The sequence below is a fragment of the Amia ocellicauda genome, chromosome 16, assembly GCF_036373705.1.
Source record: "Amia ocellicauda isolate fAmiCal2 chromosome 16, fAmiCal2.hap1, whole genome shotgun sequence".
Lineage (NCBI taxonomy): Eukaryota > Metazoa > Chordata > Actinopteri > Amiiformes > Amiidae > Amia > Amia ocellicauda.
The window spans coordinates 26437167-26455267 of NC_089865.1; the positions used below are offsets into that span (position 1 = coordinate 26437167).

At 40.3% G+C, this 18101-nt stretch overlaps 1 protein-coding gene across 4 annotated transcripts; it reads left to right on the forward strand.

Moving 5' to 3' along the window:
- Positions 1-15: 15 nt before the first annotated feature.
- Positions 16-16671, forward strand: LOC136711254 (hyaluronidase-1). 4 transcript variants are annotated; one of them, XM_066687375.1, is made up of 4 exons: positions 16-136; positions 11555-12540; positions 12952-13041; positions 14670-16671. In XM_066687375.1, exons 2-4 carry the CDS (start codon positions 11587-11589, stop codon positions 15051-15053), a joined length of 1428 nt encoding a protein of 475 aa, XP_066543472.1. In that variant the 5' UTR covers positions 16-136; positions 11555-11586; the 3' UTR covers positions 15054-16671. The 4 variants fall into 4 exon arrangements, with proteins under 4 accessions (XP_066543472.1, XP_066543470.1, XP_066543471.1 ...); XM_066687373.1 differs by lacking the exon at positions 16-136 and adding an exon at positions 10133-10289; XM_066687374.1 differs by lacking the exon at positions 16-136 and adding an exon at positions 10133-10254.
- The last annotated feature ends 1430 nt before the right edge of the window (positions 16672-18101 follow it).

Below are 18101 nucleotides of genomic sequence, written 5' to 3' on the forward strand. Positions count from 1 at the left end.
GATCTGAGCTAAATTAGTAAACATTAGATAACGCTAGCTAGCTAAGTAATTTGGGGAATTGTAACATTGCTAACATTATCATGGATCGATCCAACCACAACAACCGGCGGATTGTGCTCCTTTGAAAATGTAAATGGTGAGTTTGAATATATTTTAAATAATAGGGTCGATTTGGAAACTGCTGATTGTCGCGTTTGGTGTGGACTGGGCGGCCACCTGTTGTGCTCCGTTAACTGCTGTAGCTGTCTCTCGCTCTCTCTCTTTGTCCGTGTCTCTCTATCTCTGTGTTATTATATTATATAGACACATTTTAATTAGATGTTTTTAAAGAACTTGTTAGCCTTATGTTGATTTTTTTTTTTTTATTGGGCTTAGTGATCATTTTTATGGCTGTTCCTAGGTCAGTTTACACTGCTCTTGTGTTTTGTGTTGTTTGCTTACTTAGCCCTGTTTGCGTTGAGGTCTATGTGACTAATTTCATTATTTAATGATCTGTTTAGTAGCATTGTTAACAAACACACCACCACTTGACCATTCTGTTCTTGTAGGTCAGCTAAGGTCTGTTGGTGTCTCTGAACAGTCTCTGGCATGGTTTACAAACTACCTCTCCCAAAGAATCCAATGTGTTAAATCAGAACACATACTATCTCAGCCCCTACCTGTCACCAAGGGAGTACCTCAAGGCTTGGTTTTAGCCCCAAGCTTTTCTCTAGCTATATAAACAATATAGCCCAGTCACTAGGAAATTCATTTATATGCTGATGATACAGTCCTTTGTTCAGTTGCCCCCTCCCCGCACTTAGTGTTAAACTCTCTGCAACAAAGCTTTCTTTGTGTTCAACACACTTTTTCTTTGAACACCTCTAAAACCAAGGTTTTGTGGTTTGGAAGGAAAAATGTCCACCCCCCTGGCATTATTGCTACCTCAGAGGGCCTAGAGCTTGAGGTATTACCTCATATACATATTTGGGAATATGGCATAATAATACACTGTCCTTTAATTAATTAATTTAATTTGTCTAGAGAGGAAACTGAATTGAAGAAATCTGATGTGAAAGTAATGGAATTGCCCCCAACCCTAATGCCAGGGGTGTCCTCAAAGTTGTGTGTTGCTGCCACCAACTGCCTTTGCTCTGGTGTAGCAGCAGTGTTGGAGGGAGGGGGTATTGGAGAGAAGAACAGGGAGCAGGAGTGTCCACTGCCTTCTCTTCAACACGGCAGGTGCAGCTGGCTCTTTCTTCAACAGGGACCTGATGGGATGTTGTCTTTCTTCTGGTTTCGCAAAATGATCAATGCAATAATGGAAATTACCCAGGCGTCATTTCTTTCACTGCTTAAAGAGTGACACTGTTGCAACTCCAAATGTAGAACAACGCCACACACTGATGTCTCTCCCTCTCTATAGCTGTTCTCCCAGCCCAGTCTGACAGTGCGTCCTGCAGTGTGGGTGTTAATATATCAAATTAAATAGGTTTTAAAACAATCAAATAAAGTTACATTATATAATTTGTTATATAATGCTTAGATTTTTTTTTTCAATAAAAGTTCCTGCATTGATCCTAGAATATAGGGTTGTTTGTCTGAGTGATTTATTATTAAGATTAAGAATAAGTCAGTGACTACCCCAGAATTGGGGAAACCGTTTGTGGAGAGGGAGCATGTTGACGCTTTGTCAAAGTGCCCAAAAACAGCATCCGTGTGGTTCTCAAGCGTGCTTGTTAGTTTTTATGCTTATCGATGTATTTAAAAGTTCTTTGATCATAACATCTTCGGGGGGTTGAGAGAAAATAAATACTGTTAAGAGACGCCACTGGGACATGCACTTCGAGCAGGGGCGATGCTATCAATATTTGGGGGACGCAACCCCTATGGAGCCAGGCATACATTATTTGGGGGGACAATTTAACGTTCTCTCAACATTGGGTGGGACATGATCCCCCCCACCCAAACCTGTGCCTATGATTATTGTAAGTTTCACTTGGCGAGAATGTGTGGCATCCTACTTCCTGTTGTGCAATGTCTGGCCAGGTTCAGAGGGCCCTCCATAGATCTCAGGATGCTTTCTCTGAAAATAAACCATGAGTAAAATTGTTCATAATGTGTTTAGAAAATATAATTATACAATTATGAAAACTATATTTAAACAGAAATCACATTCACAGAATTCTGTGAGAAAGTATTTTGTCATTCAAAGAAATGGGACTTTCTAACCAAGTGTTATGTGCACAGAATGCAGAACACATTTTAAGTTACCCAACCATTATTCAGATATAAATAGTCATATATTGCAGGTACTTTGAGATGCTTTATGAAGTTTGAGGTTGCTTTCTTTGATCCATAATGTTTACACGAAGCATGATAGTTTCCTTCCTTGTTACCATCATTTAAGTTTTCAAAATGTTTAAACATCAGAATCCTCTCTGACAGCATGAAAGTGTTGGTCCAAATCAGTAGGCAGTGGGTTGTCAGTAAACAAAGAAAGGAGTCCTTATTCAAATCTTCAAGTCCGTAGTCAGTCCGGGGTCAATCACAAAATCAGCGTTCTCAGTATGGGTCCAAGTCAATAACACAAGCAATACACCAACAACCCAGTCAAAACAACCACAACCATTCTATTCAACAAACACAGAAAGCAAGGTAGGTCCTTATATAGTTAGTTTTAGAACTGTGGGAAATTGCAAGTAATTGAGATGGTCCTTGTGATAGGTCCTTCCCAACTAAAGGGCAGTGCTAGGACACTGTCTTGTATAAGTGGCTATTAGGTGGATGAGGAACACATTGGCTGAGATTCAGTTAAAAGAAATTCCTCAGGTGCTAGTAGGCCAGGAAGAAGAGGATGTGACGTGAGAGCTAATGAGAAGCATTTGCCTGTGTAGAACCCGTCTCGGAAATAAGTGGTCGTCGAGATAAAGCAAATAGAACTTTAATCAAGCCGGCTCGGAAGCCCCACGTCAGGAAATTCCTTCAGTGAGGACTTAATGTTTACAAACATGAGTGCAACTTTTATAGGAAAATGACATAACATCTTATGGCCGTTCATCCAATCAGAAGGTACAAGTCCGGGTCCGTTTACGATCTGTCCTCCCGTGGAGAGGTGATGGATCCAAAAAGCAGATGTCTGTCTTTGATGTGCACTAGGAAGATGCGATCCCACGGTCGTCATTTACCTAGTGTCAATCGCTCATTAACAGAAACAATTCCTGCCTATCTGGAGAAACGATTAAGTCACAAACGGATTTTCAGCAAAACAGCTGTAGGCTATTTCGGCACTGTGTGATCTTTTATTACTGACAGGAGTTTCTAACAAATGAAGCTTGTTGACCTTTTGCTTAGCATGCATACAATCTACTTCTAATGCTAGTATTATTATAAAACATTATAAAATTATCACAAAATACTTTCTTCAACTTTCCTATACAGAGTCTTCAGCCTGTATTTTTAATAATACAACATGCATTGTCTAAATCATTGGAAAATGTGATTAAAACACAGTTACTACAGTGGTTAAGAACAAATAATACATTAGAATAGATGATTGATTTAAAAATGTGTAGGGAAAAATGTGTAATTTTTTCTAGTTAGTTACATTTTAAAATATGCACAGATCAACATTACCTAACATTTATTGATTCTTGGATTCAGATATTGCATGTTTAGTAGCAATTGCTTTAACATACCAGCATTTACAGTACTACAAATAACATGAACATGACCTACTCACCAGTCTCCTCCTTTTGGGTGGTACCCTAATAATGAGGAACAAGTTCATTGTCATAGAGAACAGTAAAATACAGTGAAATAAAGTTAGAAGTAAAGTTAGAAATTCCTCTCACAAATGTTTTACTTCATGTATAGTTAAGAAAGATAAGGTCAAGACAACAGCCAGGCCAGAAGGTAGTTTGACCTGTTTGTTATTTTCGATGAGCATCTTGGAGACAATGACAAACCGCATGATTTCAGTGTCTGCCCCTTAATCCTTGTATTGACCTATGAACTCTGTCCTCTAATAATATATTCTGCTTAGCTAGCTTTTAAGATAACATAGTAATGACTTACTAATTATAACCAAATCTTTGACTTCTTGTGTGTATAAAAAGCTCTGACTTTTAGTATGGAGTCAGAGCAACTTTGGAATCTTCTTGATTCACTGTTCCTCTCCACGCTGCGTGTAATAAAGGCATTGCAATGAACGTTCCAACCTGAGTGAAGACTGAGTTTCTTCCACACATACCATGACCTAATCACCACCTTCCACAGACCATCTTGCTCCATTGTCCTTATCTCTTAGACCAGGGGCAGACTGGGACCAAAGAACGGACCTGGACTTTGACCCAGGACAGCGATGGCTGGTGAAGTCTGGGTCCCAATAACGTGCGGTCAGGGGGTGGGAGGGGGGGGTGGCCTATGTCTGAGACCAATTCACACCTGAAGTCCAAGAGCAGGGGTTTGATTGGCCTTGTTTAAATTGCACTGGCATTTATTGTGCTTGTAGCCTTAATCAGAGACTTGACAGATTACAGTGATCATGCTAGAGTTGATCTACGTGAACTGATCACTCAAAATCAGTTCCTTGATCATGTGAATTACTCCAGTGGCCAGTAAAGCCACAGCCAGCCACTTTGATTGTTGTAACTAATAGCCCTAGTCAAAAGACGTTTATAGACAATTTCCTTAGAACAATGATTATTCATTTTACAATCCAGAATGTAAGACCTCATATATTTTACACACTTGTATAAATTGGAATTTGTAAAATGTATTATGCTTTGAATTGCACTGTATTATGTAAATTGGAATTTGTAATATGTTTTATGCCTTGAACTGCATTGTATTTTTTCACATTGTATTGCGCTTTTATTTTGTAAGTCGCCTGGATAAGGGCGTCTGCTAAGAAATAAATAATAGTAATAATTTCCTATCTCTGCTAGTACCTGGACATTTCCAACTTAGATGAACAAGGTTTTAACTTATTTTCATATGCATCTGTATGTGACATAATGCTTCAATATATGTAGAAAATGTAACTACATTATCCTTACAATGAGAAAAGGTTAAAATAATTACAATAAGGCAAATCCTATTCAAATTTCTCAAGTATGAGATACTGACAATTACAAATAGAATTTCAGTTTAAAAATACTAAATTCCAATTAAATTCCATTTCCAAAGATTGAAACATTCCAATTCAAATCAAATTAGTTTAATTAACTGGAATTACAAGAATCATTAAGGATTCAAATTGGAATTGATCCATTTGAGTTGGAATTAGCCCATGAATTTCAATTAAAATTGAATTGACCCCAACCCTGTCTAACAGTCTTCCTCACCTCCTAGAAATTGAGCTAAAGCCCTAAGACCTCTAGACAAAAATGAGCACTAAGGTGTGGCTACAATGTGCATGCCACAAAGTCTCATCAGTTGACATGGAAAACAAGCACTGTACACCTATGATTACATTAGGTCTACTGCTCTAGCACTTTAAACTTACACCCCATGTTAAATAGACGCCGGTGTGCATCATTATAAGGTCAGATATCTCGGTGTAGACATTAATTGGCAGCGTTTCTTTTGTGCGTGCGTAAAGAGGATAATCTGCAGATTTTTAATCATATTTTTAATTTAACATTAAATGATCTGATAAAATTACACGAAATAACACCGGCCTGGACAGTGTGGAGGATATACCGGAGAAGCGAATATCATAGAGAGCTGATTCCCTGTTGGATTCATAAGTACATTTACTTTGTTTATTTGATATTTTTGTATAATAATTAAAATCGACAGATCTTGTCTTGTTTGGTAGATGAGTATCAGAGCGATTTGTCGAGTCTTAGTGCGCTGCAGCAGCTGTGTGAACACGAGAGGTTGTGGAGAAGGCTGTGTGCGCCGCTTGAGTTTGTTTACAAAAAGTTAAATGCCTGCTAAATAGGCACAAGAGAAGTATGGAGCAACTCCATCACAATCTTCTACTTCTGAACAAGGATTATTTGAGGATTTTGACCATTCAGAGAATACACTTTCCTCCGAAGAAGAGCAGGCTGCCGGAGAACGAATGGATGCGCATCTGGATTGGTAATTATATTTTTACTTTTGTTTTTATTGTTAAAAAAAACCAACGGTAGTAATAACAATAAGTTATTATTATAATAAGTAGTACTATTTAGCGCGTATGTAGTAAAGTAAATAATTGTATTAGTAGTAGTTGTAGTAGTATTGTGCGCCATGTATTAGCATTATGATTACCAAGCTTGCGTATCAAATTAGCGAAATACATTGTGGGCATATTATTTATAGTTATATAATGACACAGATTATATAAATAATATTAAATAACTTCATATATTATTGCAGGGAAGAATGGGAACCGCACCTGCTTCTTTGAAGAGCAGGAGAACTCGGAGCCAGAGAGCCTGTGCGCACAAACCAGATCCAGCAGGCGCCTCAGGACGAGCTGCGCACAAACCAGATCCAGCAGGCGCCTCAGGACGAGCTGCGCACAAACCAGATCCAGCAGGCTCCTCAGGACGAGCTGCGCACAAACCAGATCCAGCAGGCTCCTCAGGACGAGCTGCGCACAAACCAGATCCAGCAGGCTCCTCAGGACGAGCTGCGCACAAACCAGATCCAGCAGGCTCCTCAGGACGAGCTGCGCACTGAGCAGTGCCTGGGGCGATGGCTGCACAGCAGGGGGAGCAGGCGCACAGCTAGAGAGAGACGCATCTCTGACTCAATCGAGATTTCTGCCCCTTTGAGTCCAGATAATAAATAGACCCCATGTTCATGAACTGGCAGTTGAACAATTCACTATTCCAGATGCTATCAGATTTTGATGAAAATGAAAAGGCAACACAAGGAAGGAAGTATTGTGCCTTTTCCAAACAGAAGGACAAACATTCCCAAACACCTTGCAGATGCAAGACCTGTGCAGTGTCTATCTGGTTCTGGAGAGGAACTGTTTTAGTAAATGACACTCCAAATAAGCATTCGAATTACTGTCAAATATGTTTGAATACTTTTATATGTTGTTGTAGAGGTTTTTTTTTTTGCTATATTTTATTATTTTTTTACTCCCTCTGTTATATCTTTCAATTTTTGTTGTATTTACATAGGACTTTTTCCCCAATTTTTAAAATCCCTTTACCTCAAAAAGCATGACCACACATATTTTGATACTTTGTTTTTGAAATAAAAATGTTTTTTTACTAAATGCGTTTTTGATAATCTTCATTATTTTATCATTTGTGGCCTCACAGAAGTAGTTATATAGTTATATATAGGTAGCTTTATAAAATGAAAGTTCCAATACTTGGTATGGTTGTTTTAGCCATTCTGGCTTGTAGAACAGCGGAAAATATGATTTATTGTTGAAATATTCCATTATTTTCACCAAACAAATTTTTGGAATTTTCCCTGAGAGCACTTCCCAGCTTCAGTGCACCTTTGCATAGATTCTGTGAGTCTCTGAACTCTACTGTAGGGATGGAACACCATCCTTCCTAAAGATATTCCCTCATTTGGTGTTTTGATGATGGTGGTGGAGAGCGCTGTCTGACATGTCGGTCCAAGTTCTCCCGTGGGTGTTCAATTGGGTTGAGATCCGGTGACTGCGAAGGCCATAGCATATGATTCACATCATTTTCATACTCATCAAACTATTCAGTGCCCCCTCCTCCCCTGTGAATGGGGGCATTGTCATCCTGGAATAGACCACTCCCATCAGGATAGAAATGTTTCACAATAGGATAAAGGTGATCACTCAGAATAACTTTGTAATGATTGGCAGTGACTCTTCCCTCTACACAAGTGGACCCAAACTATGCCAGGGAAATGCCCCCCACAGCATAACAGAGCCTCCAGACCCCCTCACTGTAAAGGTCAAGCAGTCAGTCCTGTACCGTTCACTTGGTGTACACCACACATGCACTCGCCCACTTGTCGAGAATATGGTGAAGGATGACTCACCTGACCATATCACTTTTTTCCACTTCTCTGTAGACCAGTGCCTATGGTTTTTGCACCAATTAACTCTCACATGTGCATTTATCTTTGTAATGAGAGGTTTATGCACTGCAACCCTACTGTATTATCCCTCTGTGTAGTTCTCGACAGACTGTTCTTGTTGACAATCTGATCAGGTCTTGCATTGACATTCTCAGTCACCTGGGAAAGAGTTGCTCTTCTAATTTTCTGTCCCACAGATCTAAATGCAGATGTAAATTCCTATTGAAACATTAGCCAGTTGAGCAGTCTTTGTGACTGAAGCTCCTGCTATTCATAATAATAATGACCCCTCTTTCAAAGTCACTTCCTTTTGCCATCTTGATCCAAAATCGAGGTCAACTGACCCTGCTCAGCATTTTTATACATGCCACAGAGCATGACAGGATGTTAACTGCTTTATTGTATTGTAACAGCCAATTTTAGTTATTTGTAACATTGATACCAAAGCTCTAAAAGAGGGACTACAACTCACGTGCAATTTTCATTAACCAATTCATTACATATACTACAGGACAGGTCATTCGAAACACTCGTTAAAACAATTAAAATGCAGTCTGGGTATTTGCCAAGGTCCGCTCTCAGTGAATGTCAGTGTCCTGCAGGCTATCAAGTGTCCTGGTTTCCCCAGCCGCAGCAATAGTCCAGCTCCGTGGCAGTGTGTAAATATAAAGCTGCTTCGCTCTCAATTTCTTATTACTATAGACACACAGTGGGCAGCTCCAGTGCCGACTTTACCGGGAGCGATACTAAGGTGGCCCTGAAGTGCAAAACACAAATGCAAAAAGAAAAACATAAAAACAAAAAGCAGAATGCAACTGCAAAAAGAGAAGCAAAGACAAAAAGCAGAACGCAAATGCAAAAAGAGAAGCAAAAACAAAAAGCAGAAGGCAAATGCAAAAAAAGAAGAACACAAATGCAAAATGAAAAACAAAAAAACAAAACGATTTTTTTTATTACCGAATTGCGTCATCTAGAGTCCTATCAATAGAAAATGTGTACCGCCTCTGCATTCCCACCGCTGTTATGGGCAGCTACACAGGACTGAAGCAGTGCTATTAGTCAGCGTCGCTGTTCGCAGCTCTGTGCTCTGTGCTCTGTGCAGGAGAGAAACGCTCAGTTTAAAGTATACGTGTTGATGCAGACCCGGGAATCAGACTGCTGCTGGAATTACGATTATTTTGAATGTCAATCTTGCTTCATTTATTAAAAACACAAAATACAAATAATGACTCTATTGACTGTAAAATCTTTACAGGGAATTATAATTAGAAGTGGAAGTGCAGAATGCAAAAATACCAACTCTGGGACCAAATCACTTTTAATATCAGAAAGAAACACTGTTTAAACAGAGAGCTTAACTCAAATTCATTGCACTAATTGTGTGTGTGTTCCCTGTAGTGTTTACAGTCAACACTGTCCTCATATGTACGCGCACACACACAGAGACCCACATATGTAGTGTTCATCTAATAAAAGCATGATGTTCTTCTTTAATGTGAAATCAGTCCTCTTATTTCTGTGTGAACATCTGTGTTTAGTTGTTTCTGTTAACTCGCCAACACACCATGTGCACGGCAATTACTTTCAGAAACACTTAAAGTAGGCTAACATCACTTTCTAACCTTCGTAATATAACCTGCATCAACATATATATATATATATATATATATATATATATATATATATATAATAATTTAAACTGATCAAACTTTGTATTACCTATTACCAATTAATTAATTATTTATGATTTAATTTGAAATTCTAACTGAAATGGTAAGGACAACAAAAGTGAAATTACTGAGTTACTTTTAGGAGCTTAATTCATATATATTTAAACTTGACACTGGGATAATACAACAACAATCCAAAGATACTTATTTTGTTGACATACAAGGTGGATGAATGAAGTGTCCAAATTGACTAATTAAGAAGAAATATATAATCGTTTATCGTGGGTCAGAAAGCTCTATAAAGTAAAATGTAAAATGTATATATATATAATAATTGTTTTTCTCTCTAACGTAACGAAAAATACGTTTGCTTTAAAAGTCTAATCCCGTTGGTTTAAGTCACATCAAAATCCCGCCTCTAGTGTGCTCTGATTGGTTAGTATTTATAATTTACGTGCGTCCGTAAAGTTTGCTCAACACGAAGTTGTTGGACAGGTTTTAGTGATTTCCTTTTTTAGGCATTGCAATGTTGTTTTTCTTGCTTACTTTAATTGGTGGTTGTAGACGTTGTGCTCTGAGGAAGGTAGGTGTTGGCTGTAGGTGTACCACTGTTTTTAGGTAAGTGCCTTATTATAGACTGGATAGGATCCTTGGATTAATCTGTTATTAATACCAAACGAGCACGATGGGTTGAATAGCCTCCTCTCGTTTGGAAACTTTATTATGTTCTAATGTAACCTTACATCTGTGTAGAAAAAGGACAGAATGTAGTCCATTTAAAACGTCGTGCACTAGGAGTCGGGTATAATATGTATGATTGTCATTGTTGTTGTTGTTATTATTTATAAATATATGTACCAGTAAATTACCAATATTACTAAAACTGCTTACTAAACCGCCTCAATACCATCGATGCTATATTTTACTTGGAGCTTATACTTAATATATCATGGATAGTATTGAGCCGGTTTAGTAGGCATATTTGTAGTAAGTAATACTGGTAATTATAAAGTAAAATACACATTTATCCATGTCTTTAATATACAGTTATAGGACCCAAATTAAACCAGGTAATACAACGACCCGGTTTTTGGGTTTGAACCGCATTTGACCTCATTTGCTCCATATCTGTCACAGGTGTGTGACGTTTGCCGCCTGTTTATCTTGAGAGAGAGAGAGAGAGAGAGAGAGAGAGAGAGAGAGAGAGAGAGAGAGAGAGAGAGAGAGACTCCTCTACGGTGTAAACTTTAATCAAACAGTGGGGGAGCATACTACAAAGGGGTTTAACCTGAGCTATCTAGGTAAAGTACCTTGCTCAAGGGCAAAGCAGTGTCTCCCACCTGGGATTGAGTCCAGAGCCCAAAGATTAATATGTATTTATGACTCTTGAAACAGACCCATGTTAACACTTTTTTTTTTTTTTTTTAATAAACAACAGCATGGAGAAAAATACTGAGCTGTGAAATGATAGAATTTGGTATTACCAAAGAAAACAATAGGGAAAATGCTGTATTACTCTGCATATATACCTTGATGAATCTGGAATCTAGATAGATCTGATATATTAAAATAAGTTCTCGGATAAATCCTTCTTTTAACACTTGGTATATAGTGATGCATTATTTCTGGGGCCTTTAATAAACAAACTATTTAACAAGAAGTATTTGTGATACCAGAAATCAGCTGTCAACAATATATTTAAAAGACTAGGGTATACCTTGGTCCTACTAACTTCTGTCCTTATTACTGGAAGGAGGCTCATTGGTGGCATAGAACATTTTACAGTGTGTATCCCATCTTGATTTCTCACCATTTCATTCCCCTTACACTGTGTGCAGGTATAATGTTTCAAAACATTTAACATTACCTTCCTACCTACTTAGTTTAGATCCCAGGTGGACTGTAACCATCACTGATGCCCCCCTGCTTGATGGAGTCACAGGAAGCTGCCGCAGTGAGGCAGATATTGATGGCAAGGATGGTGCTGCTCAGCCTGTGGGCTATGGGGGGCGCTGTGGCTTTCCAGCAGACTGTCGTGCCTCTGTTGCCCAATGTGCCTTTCCTGATGGTATGGAATACCCCAACGCAGGCCTGCAAGACCAAGTACGGTGTGGACCTGGACCTCAGCCAGTTTGACATCTCACTGAACCAGAATGAGAGCTTCATGGGGGACAATATCACCATCTTCTACGACAACAAACTTGGCCGCTACCCTTTCTACACACCCCAGGGGGTACCAGTGAATGGGGGGGTGCCACAGAACGCCAGCCTATCAGAACACCTGCGCTACACATGGGCTGACATTGAGCGGTACATCCCGCACTTTACTTACTCAGGCCTGGCGGTTGTGGACTGGGAGAGCTGGCGACCACTGTGGGTGCAGAACTGGGATGCCAAACAGGTGTACAAGGAGGCCTCCAGGGCACTGGTGCGGCAGAAGCACCCCAATTGGACCACGCTTCAAGTGGAAAGCGAGGCCCAGAGGGAATTCCAGAAGGCTGGCCGGGCGTTCATGGAGGATACACTCAAGCTGGGCCACAAGCTGAGGCCTGGGGGCCGATGGGGGTTCTACGGTATGCCCAACTGCTTCAACCAGTACTCAAACACCTCAGTGAACTACACAGGGAAGTGCGCTGAGGTGCATATGAGGAGAAACGATGAACTGGGCTGGCTCTGGAAAGCCAGCTCTGCCCTGTACCCAAGCATCTACCTGGGATCAGGCCTGCGTGGCAAGGGGGATGCTGTCCGGCTGTACGTCCAAAACACTGTATTGGAAGCCATGAGGTGCTCGGGACAGGTGACCCCCATCAGCCCATCTGTGCTACCCTATGCTAGCATAGTCTATAATTCCCTGGAGTTCCTTTCACAGGTAAAGGTGTTTAAACTGTGCAGAGATAAATACATTTCTACTAATCAACTTTTAATTTTAATTTGATGGATTACAAACTACTTGTATAATTCATTACCAGATATATATATATATAATTAATTAATTTGGAACAATTTGCAGATTATATTTTTCACTTTGACATTATGAACAAACACTCCTGATTAAATCCATCTGATTTCATGTTGTAACACAGTGATATATTGAAATGTCCAAGGGGGGTGAATACTTTTCAGAGCCACTGTATTTACTGTTCTTCACAAAGAAGGTAATAATCTGAGTGTTTTAGGGACTGTACATGTTTTTTTTTTTTTATACTGAAAACATTAAATTTTAAAATAGTAAGCTATCTGTGCATGTCTGTGACTAACTGACATCCTGTGGTTTGTGCAGGAGAACTTGGTTTACACCATTGGGGAGTCCGCAGCACTGGGAGCAGTGGGGATTGTGTTCTGGGGAAGTGGACAGTATGCAGCATCTCAGGTATGCCTCAGTGCAGGAGCAGAAGGAACTGCATTCTTTGTAATTTAGTATTATGATTTATTTCTTAGGAGATCAAAACATAATACAATTACAGGTTCAAAATTACATAAGTGCATAGGTAAAATATACAATAAAAATCCTACATCATAGATTGTAATAGCTAATGATTTCAGACAGGATGTGCTGAAGTCATACTTAAGCATTAAGAGGAAGGGGGCATTGGGGAAATCACAATAAACAATACAAGTATTAGCAATATAAAAGTAAGTGGTATGATGAAAATGTTATATAAAGTTAAAATTTACAGGAGAGCTGAGCCACTCGGGGGAGTACACTACTAAATTACAGGTACAGAACAGAAGGTGGTCAGGGACTCTGCTGTCCTGACTTCAGTGGGAAGGTTATTCCATCACTTAGGAGCCAGAGATGAAAAGGAGCTGGCCCTGGAGGAAGGGGAGTGGAGAGGAGGCAAAATTAATCTTCTAGTGCAAGAAGACCGGGGAGGTCTGGAGGGGATGAATGGAGAGATGAGGGTTTAAAGGTAGCTCGTGCAGTCTGGTCGAGACAACGGTCGTTGAGGGTCAATGTCTTAAACTTGATGCCCGCTGAGATTGGGAGACAGAGGAGGGAGTGGAACAGTGGAGTAGCGTGTGCAAATTTGGGCAGAGAGAATACCAGACAAGCAGCAGAGTTCTGGATGAGCTGGAGTGGGCAGGTAGTAGTTGCAGGCAGGCCAGTCAGGAGGGAGTTGCAGTAGTCCAGACGGGAGAGAACCAGGGACTGGATGAGCAGCTGAATCGAGTAGTCGTTGAGAAGGTTCAGATTTGGTGTATGTTGCTCAGGAAGAATCGGCAAGTGGTGCCTTGGGGTAGGAGAGGTTGAGGTTTGGATAAAGAACCTCGCTATGTCACTTGGTAGGTCCAGTTGTTGAGGTAGGAGGAGAACCAAGCGAGAGCAGTTCCAGAGATTCCAAGGTCGGCCAGGCAGGGGAGGAGGATAACATGATTGTTGATGTCAAATGCAGCAGAGAGATCAAGGAGGATTAGGACTGAGTAGAGGGAGGCCACCAGGGCACAGTTGAGGGAGTCAGTGACTACTAGGATAATAGTTTTGGTGAAATGAGCTGTGTGGAAGCCGGATTGCAGAGGATCCAGGAGTGAGTGATGGGGAAGAAATTCAGAGAGCCCAGCGGTGGACAGCTCACTCAAGGGTCTTTGAGAGGAAAGGGAGAAGGGAGAGAGGGTGGTAATTCTGAGTAGAGGTAGAGTCAAGGGTTGGTGTTTTGAGGAGTGGGATCACAGCAGCTTGTTTAGAAGCAGAGGGTAAACGGCCACAGAGAAGGGAGTAGATGAAGTGGAGTAGATCAGGAGCAGTCGTTTGGAGGAGGCGATTGGGAAGAGGGTCCAGTCCGCACGTTGTGGGTTTGTGACTTAGGAGGAGAGACGAAAGTTCAGAGTCAGAGAGAAGTGAGAATGAAGAGAAGGAAGATCGAACAGTAAAAACATTTAGTAGGGATGGGAAAGGAGGTGGGGCTTAAACGACATCAAATCACCTGGACAGCTTTTCTGATTGTGTTTTTTTTTTTCTCCCCCCCCCCTTCTTTTTTTAATTTTTGGGGGGAACTACAGGCTAGCTGCACAAAGTTAAAAACCTACCTGCAAGGGGTGCTGGGCATGTATCTGCTGAACGTGTCCACAGCAGCAGAGTTGTGTAGCAAGTGGAGATGCAATGCTAATGGACGCTGCCTGCGGAAAACCCCCAGCAATAACGCGTACCTACACCTCAACCCTGCCAGCTTCACAATCTTGCAGAAGGGTAATGTCCTGACTTTCAAGGGAGCGCTGAGTAAGGGAGACCGAGAGTTCTACAACATGAAGTTCGGGTGTCAGTGCTACAGTGGGTACAAGGGAGAATCCTGCACCCTGAAGACTGAAACTGGCAGCTCCCCTGACCTGAGGACCACTATGAACAGCCTCCTATTCTCGATCAGCCTCTTGTGGCTGCTATTGTAGAACAGTCGGGGGGGTTCTGCTCCCTGCAGAAAACAAATGCCTACCTTCTCCATGGCTCAGGAAACCTTGATGGATGTTGGTTACCTTTCAGTTTTGGTAGTGTTTTGCAGATCTTGCGTCTGAGGAGAAAAAGTGAAAAAACAACAACGCAAACAAGAAAACAAATTAATTAGCAGCACTTATACTCAAAAACAATGTGAGGAAGTGATGGTTGGAACCTGTAATAATGACCAAATGGCCATCATGTGGAAGGTTGGGTAGAAAGCTGTGTGACTCTATGAAGATGCCAAGCATTTAGACAGGAAAACAAAGTGTATCTGAAAGCAAAGCAGTTTCCCAGAGTACTTGTTTACAGATAATTCCCCATTTTTATATATGCAAGCTTCATGGAGAAAGTGATGAGGCCTTGGCAGGGAATTCAGTTAGCTTTATCAACAGCATTTCATAGTTCTAATCTAATCTAATCGTGAATTTCAGTGAACTTTCTCATTCTCTGTATCCGCATCCCGTTCATTCTGTAATTATTATTGAAGACAGATTTAACAATTTGGTGAATACTTTGTGTGTAGGCCTATGCATTGCATACCAACACAACCTGTTGTAATGACTATTTATTTTATTAATGAATATGTATTGCTGCCACCAGATATTTTACATATGGCAACATGGCACCATTTTCACCAGGATGTATGTTCTCTTTGCATTACTACAATGAGTTTCCCCACTGTTTATTGTATATTGTAATGACCCCTCATTACAAAGCCAATTCACACGAGTGCAAATGTGGGGAATTAGTGTCACGAAAATCGGAGTGGCATACAAACTCAGACTCTTGTAAAGTACAGGTGCTTTCAATTAAGTAGAGCAGTGTTTAAAAAGAGCCTGAAAGAAGTCAGAGAAAAAATATCGGGCAAGGACGCCAGAAGCAGAGTGGCGTACAAATGTTTATAGAATTGGAAACGTGAGCAAACATCCATGTTTAGAGCAGGAGTCTGTACTGGCGGTGCTGAGATTGGAGAGCCTGAGTTTGTTTGCTGTTCCGAATACTGTCTGCAGACTGACCATAATTCGTGTTGATGTCACTTGGCTGGAGCCAGACACCAAAGACTCAGGAAAGTACACGCATACACACACGCATTCGCATATGTTCATTGTAATGTAACCTTGCCTTAAGATGTATTTTCTATTGCTGATTTAATTGTATTGCCTTTAACTGTATCTTAAAGCTAATACTTAGGCTATTGTTTTTTAGATTTCTATTTATTATAGAAATAATAGGATTGTTTAGTAATTGACTATTTTAACTATTTATTAGGTATTAGCTTAGGTGTGTAAAAAGGGTGCTTCATTTACATCTGGGAGGAGTTGGGTGAGTGTAGGTCAGTGGTGTTTCTTTATAATGCTTTGTGTATCTATTGGTTGCCTTATGAGTGAGTCTTTTGAAGTGTGGTTTTCTTACAATTTCGTGTGTATTATGATTTATATTGAGTGAGGGTTAGAGACTGCCTCTGACCCTGCTGTTTTTCACCATAACTATTTTTATAAACTGGTGTCTGGCATTCTGTACTTTTTACCTGAATTTATATAGTAAAATTGGTCTTCCTCTGTCTTGGTTTAATCCTGTAGTCCGGGCCTTACTGGGTATATAAAGGTGGTGGCAGTGAACCCAATAGTTAAAACGTGCTGACGGTACTTTGTCCTCAGTCCCGGGGGGTGCTGACTGCACTTTTTTCTGGGTTCGGGGGGAGCCGCTATTTGGCTTGTATGGTCTAAATCCTCAGAGAGGTCCCACGATCAACTCATGATTAATTGTCTCTAAATTAAGTAACAATGCAATATACAGTTCAATTAAGCAATTAAGAGCTAGATTGGAGGCAATGGGTCACTCCTGAACCGGTTTGGAAATCCCTGATCTAATGCATCTAATGCAGCTAAATCAGTGGTTCTCACTCCTGGTCCTGGAGGAATGCCTACCCTGCTGTTTTTTGTTCCAACAGAGTTCTCAATTGCTTAATTGAACCCTAAATTGAAACACCCTGCTGGGAGCAAATGGTCGCAAAATGCTGACTCTCAAAAGCCAGCTAATAGATCTTTTAAACGCTTAAAAGCTGGTTGGACAGCACATTTGTGCATTAAGTATTCTCTACAAGTCTATACAAAATCAAAGGTATTTTGATAAATATGTGCTCTGTGCTTTCTGTTCATGAGAGAAGCGCTCGATTTCAAGTGTAAGTATTGATGCAGACCCGGAAATCACACGGGTCCTGGAATTATGTTTATTTTGAATGTTACTCTCGCTTCACTTATTGGCTAATTTCATATAGCAATCAAGACCTATACTTGTTAATATAGAACACAAAAATGCCAGCCCTCATGGCAAATCACTTTTGACTCTGCAAACAGATCTTATCTCGCATTAATTGCACCAATTATATAGCACTGATCCCACGGTAATGAGTTTATTGTATATGGTTTTTCAGGTATAGTTAACACAAAGGTTATAAAGCGAATTTAGCTTATTTTAGGTGTTTCTTAAAGCAATTGCCATGCACATGTGTCAGTGAGTTATTGGAAACAAGTAAATTAACAGTGTTTGCAAACATTAAAACGTTACAGTTCAGGCAATTAGTGTGTGAGTACGTTTAATACATATGTAAACACTGTACAGGGAACACACACACGCACACACACATAATAGGTGCAATTAATGTGAGTTAAACTTTGTATCTGAAGTCAAAAGTGATTTGTCATGGGCTGGCATATTTGCGTTCTAACACACAATGTTGCCACAACTTTGTAGCAACGCAATGTGTGTTAGCTTATACCCGAGTTCATGATCGGTATATGAAATTTAGCCAACCGGACCTACACTTGTCGATCTATAAAGTGCACCTCCACTTCTAATTTTATTTCCCGGTAAAGTGTTTAGTCAATAGTCATATGTATTCATAGCAGTCCTGTGGGCGTGTTCAGAGGTTCAGAGCTTCAGATGTCGAAGGTTAGAGGTTGGTAGAGCATGACCATATACCATGACCATTTGCAATAGTG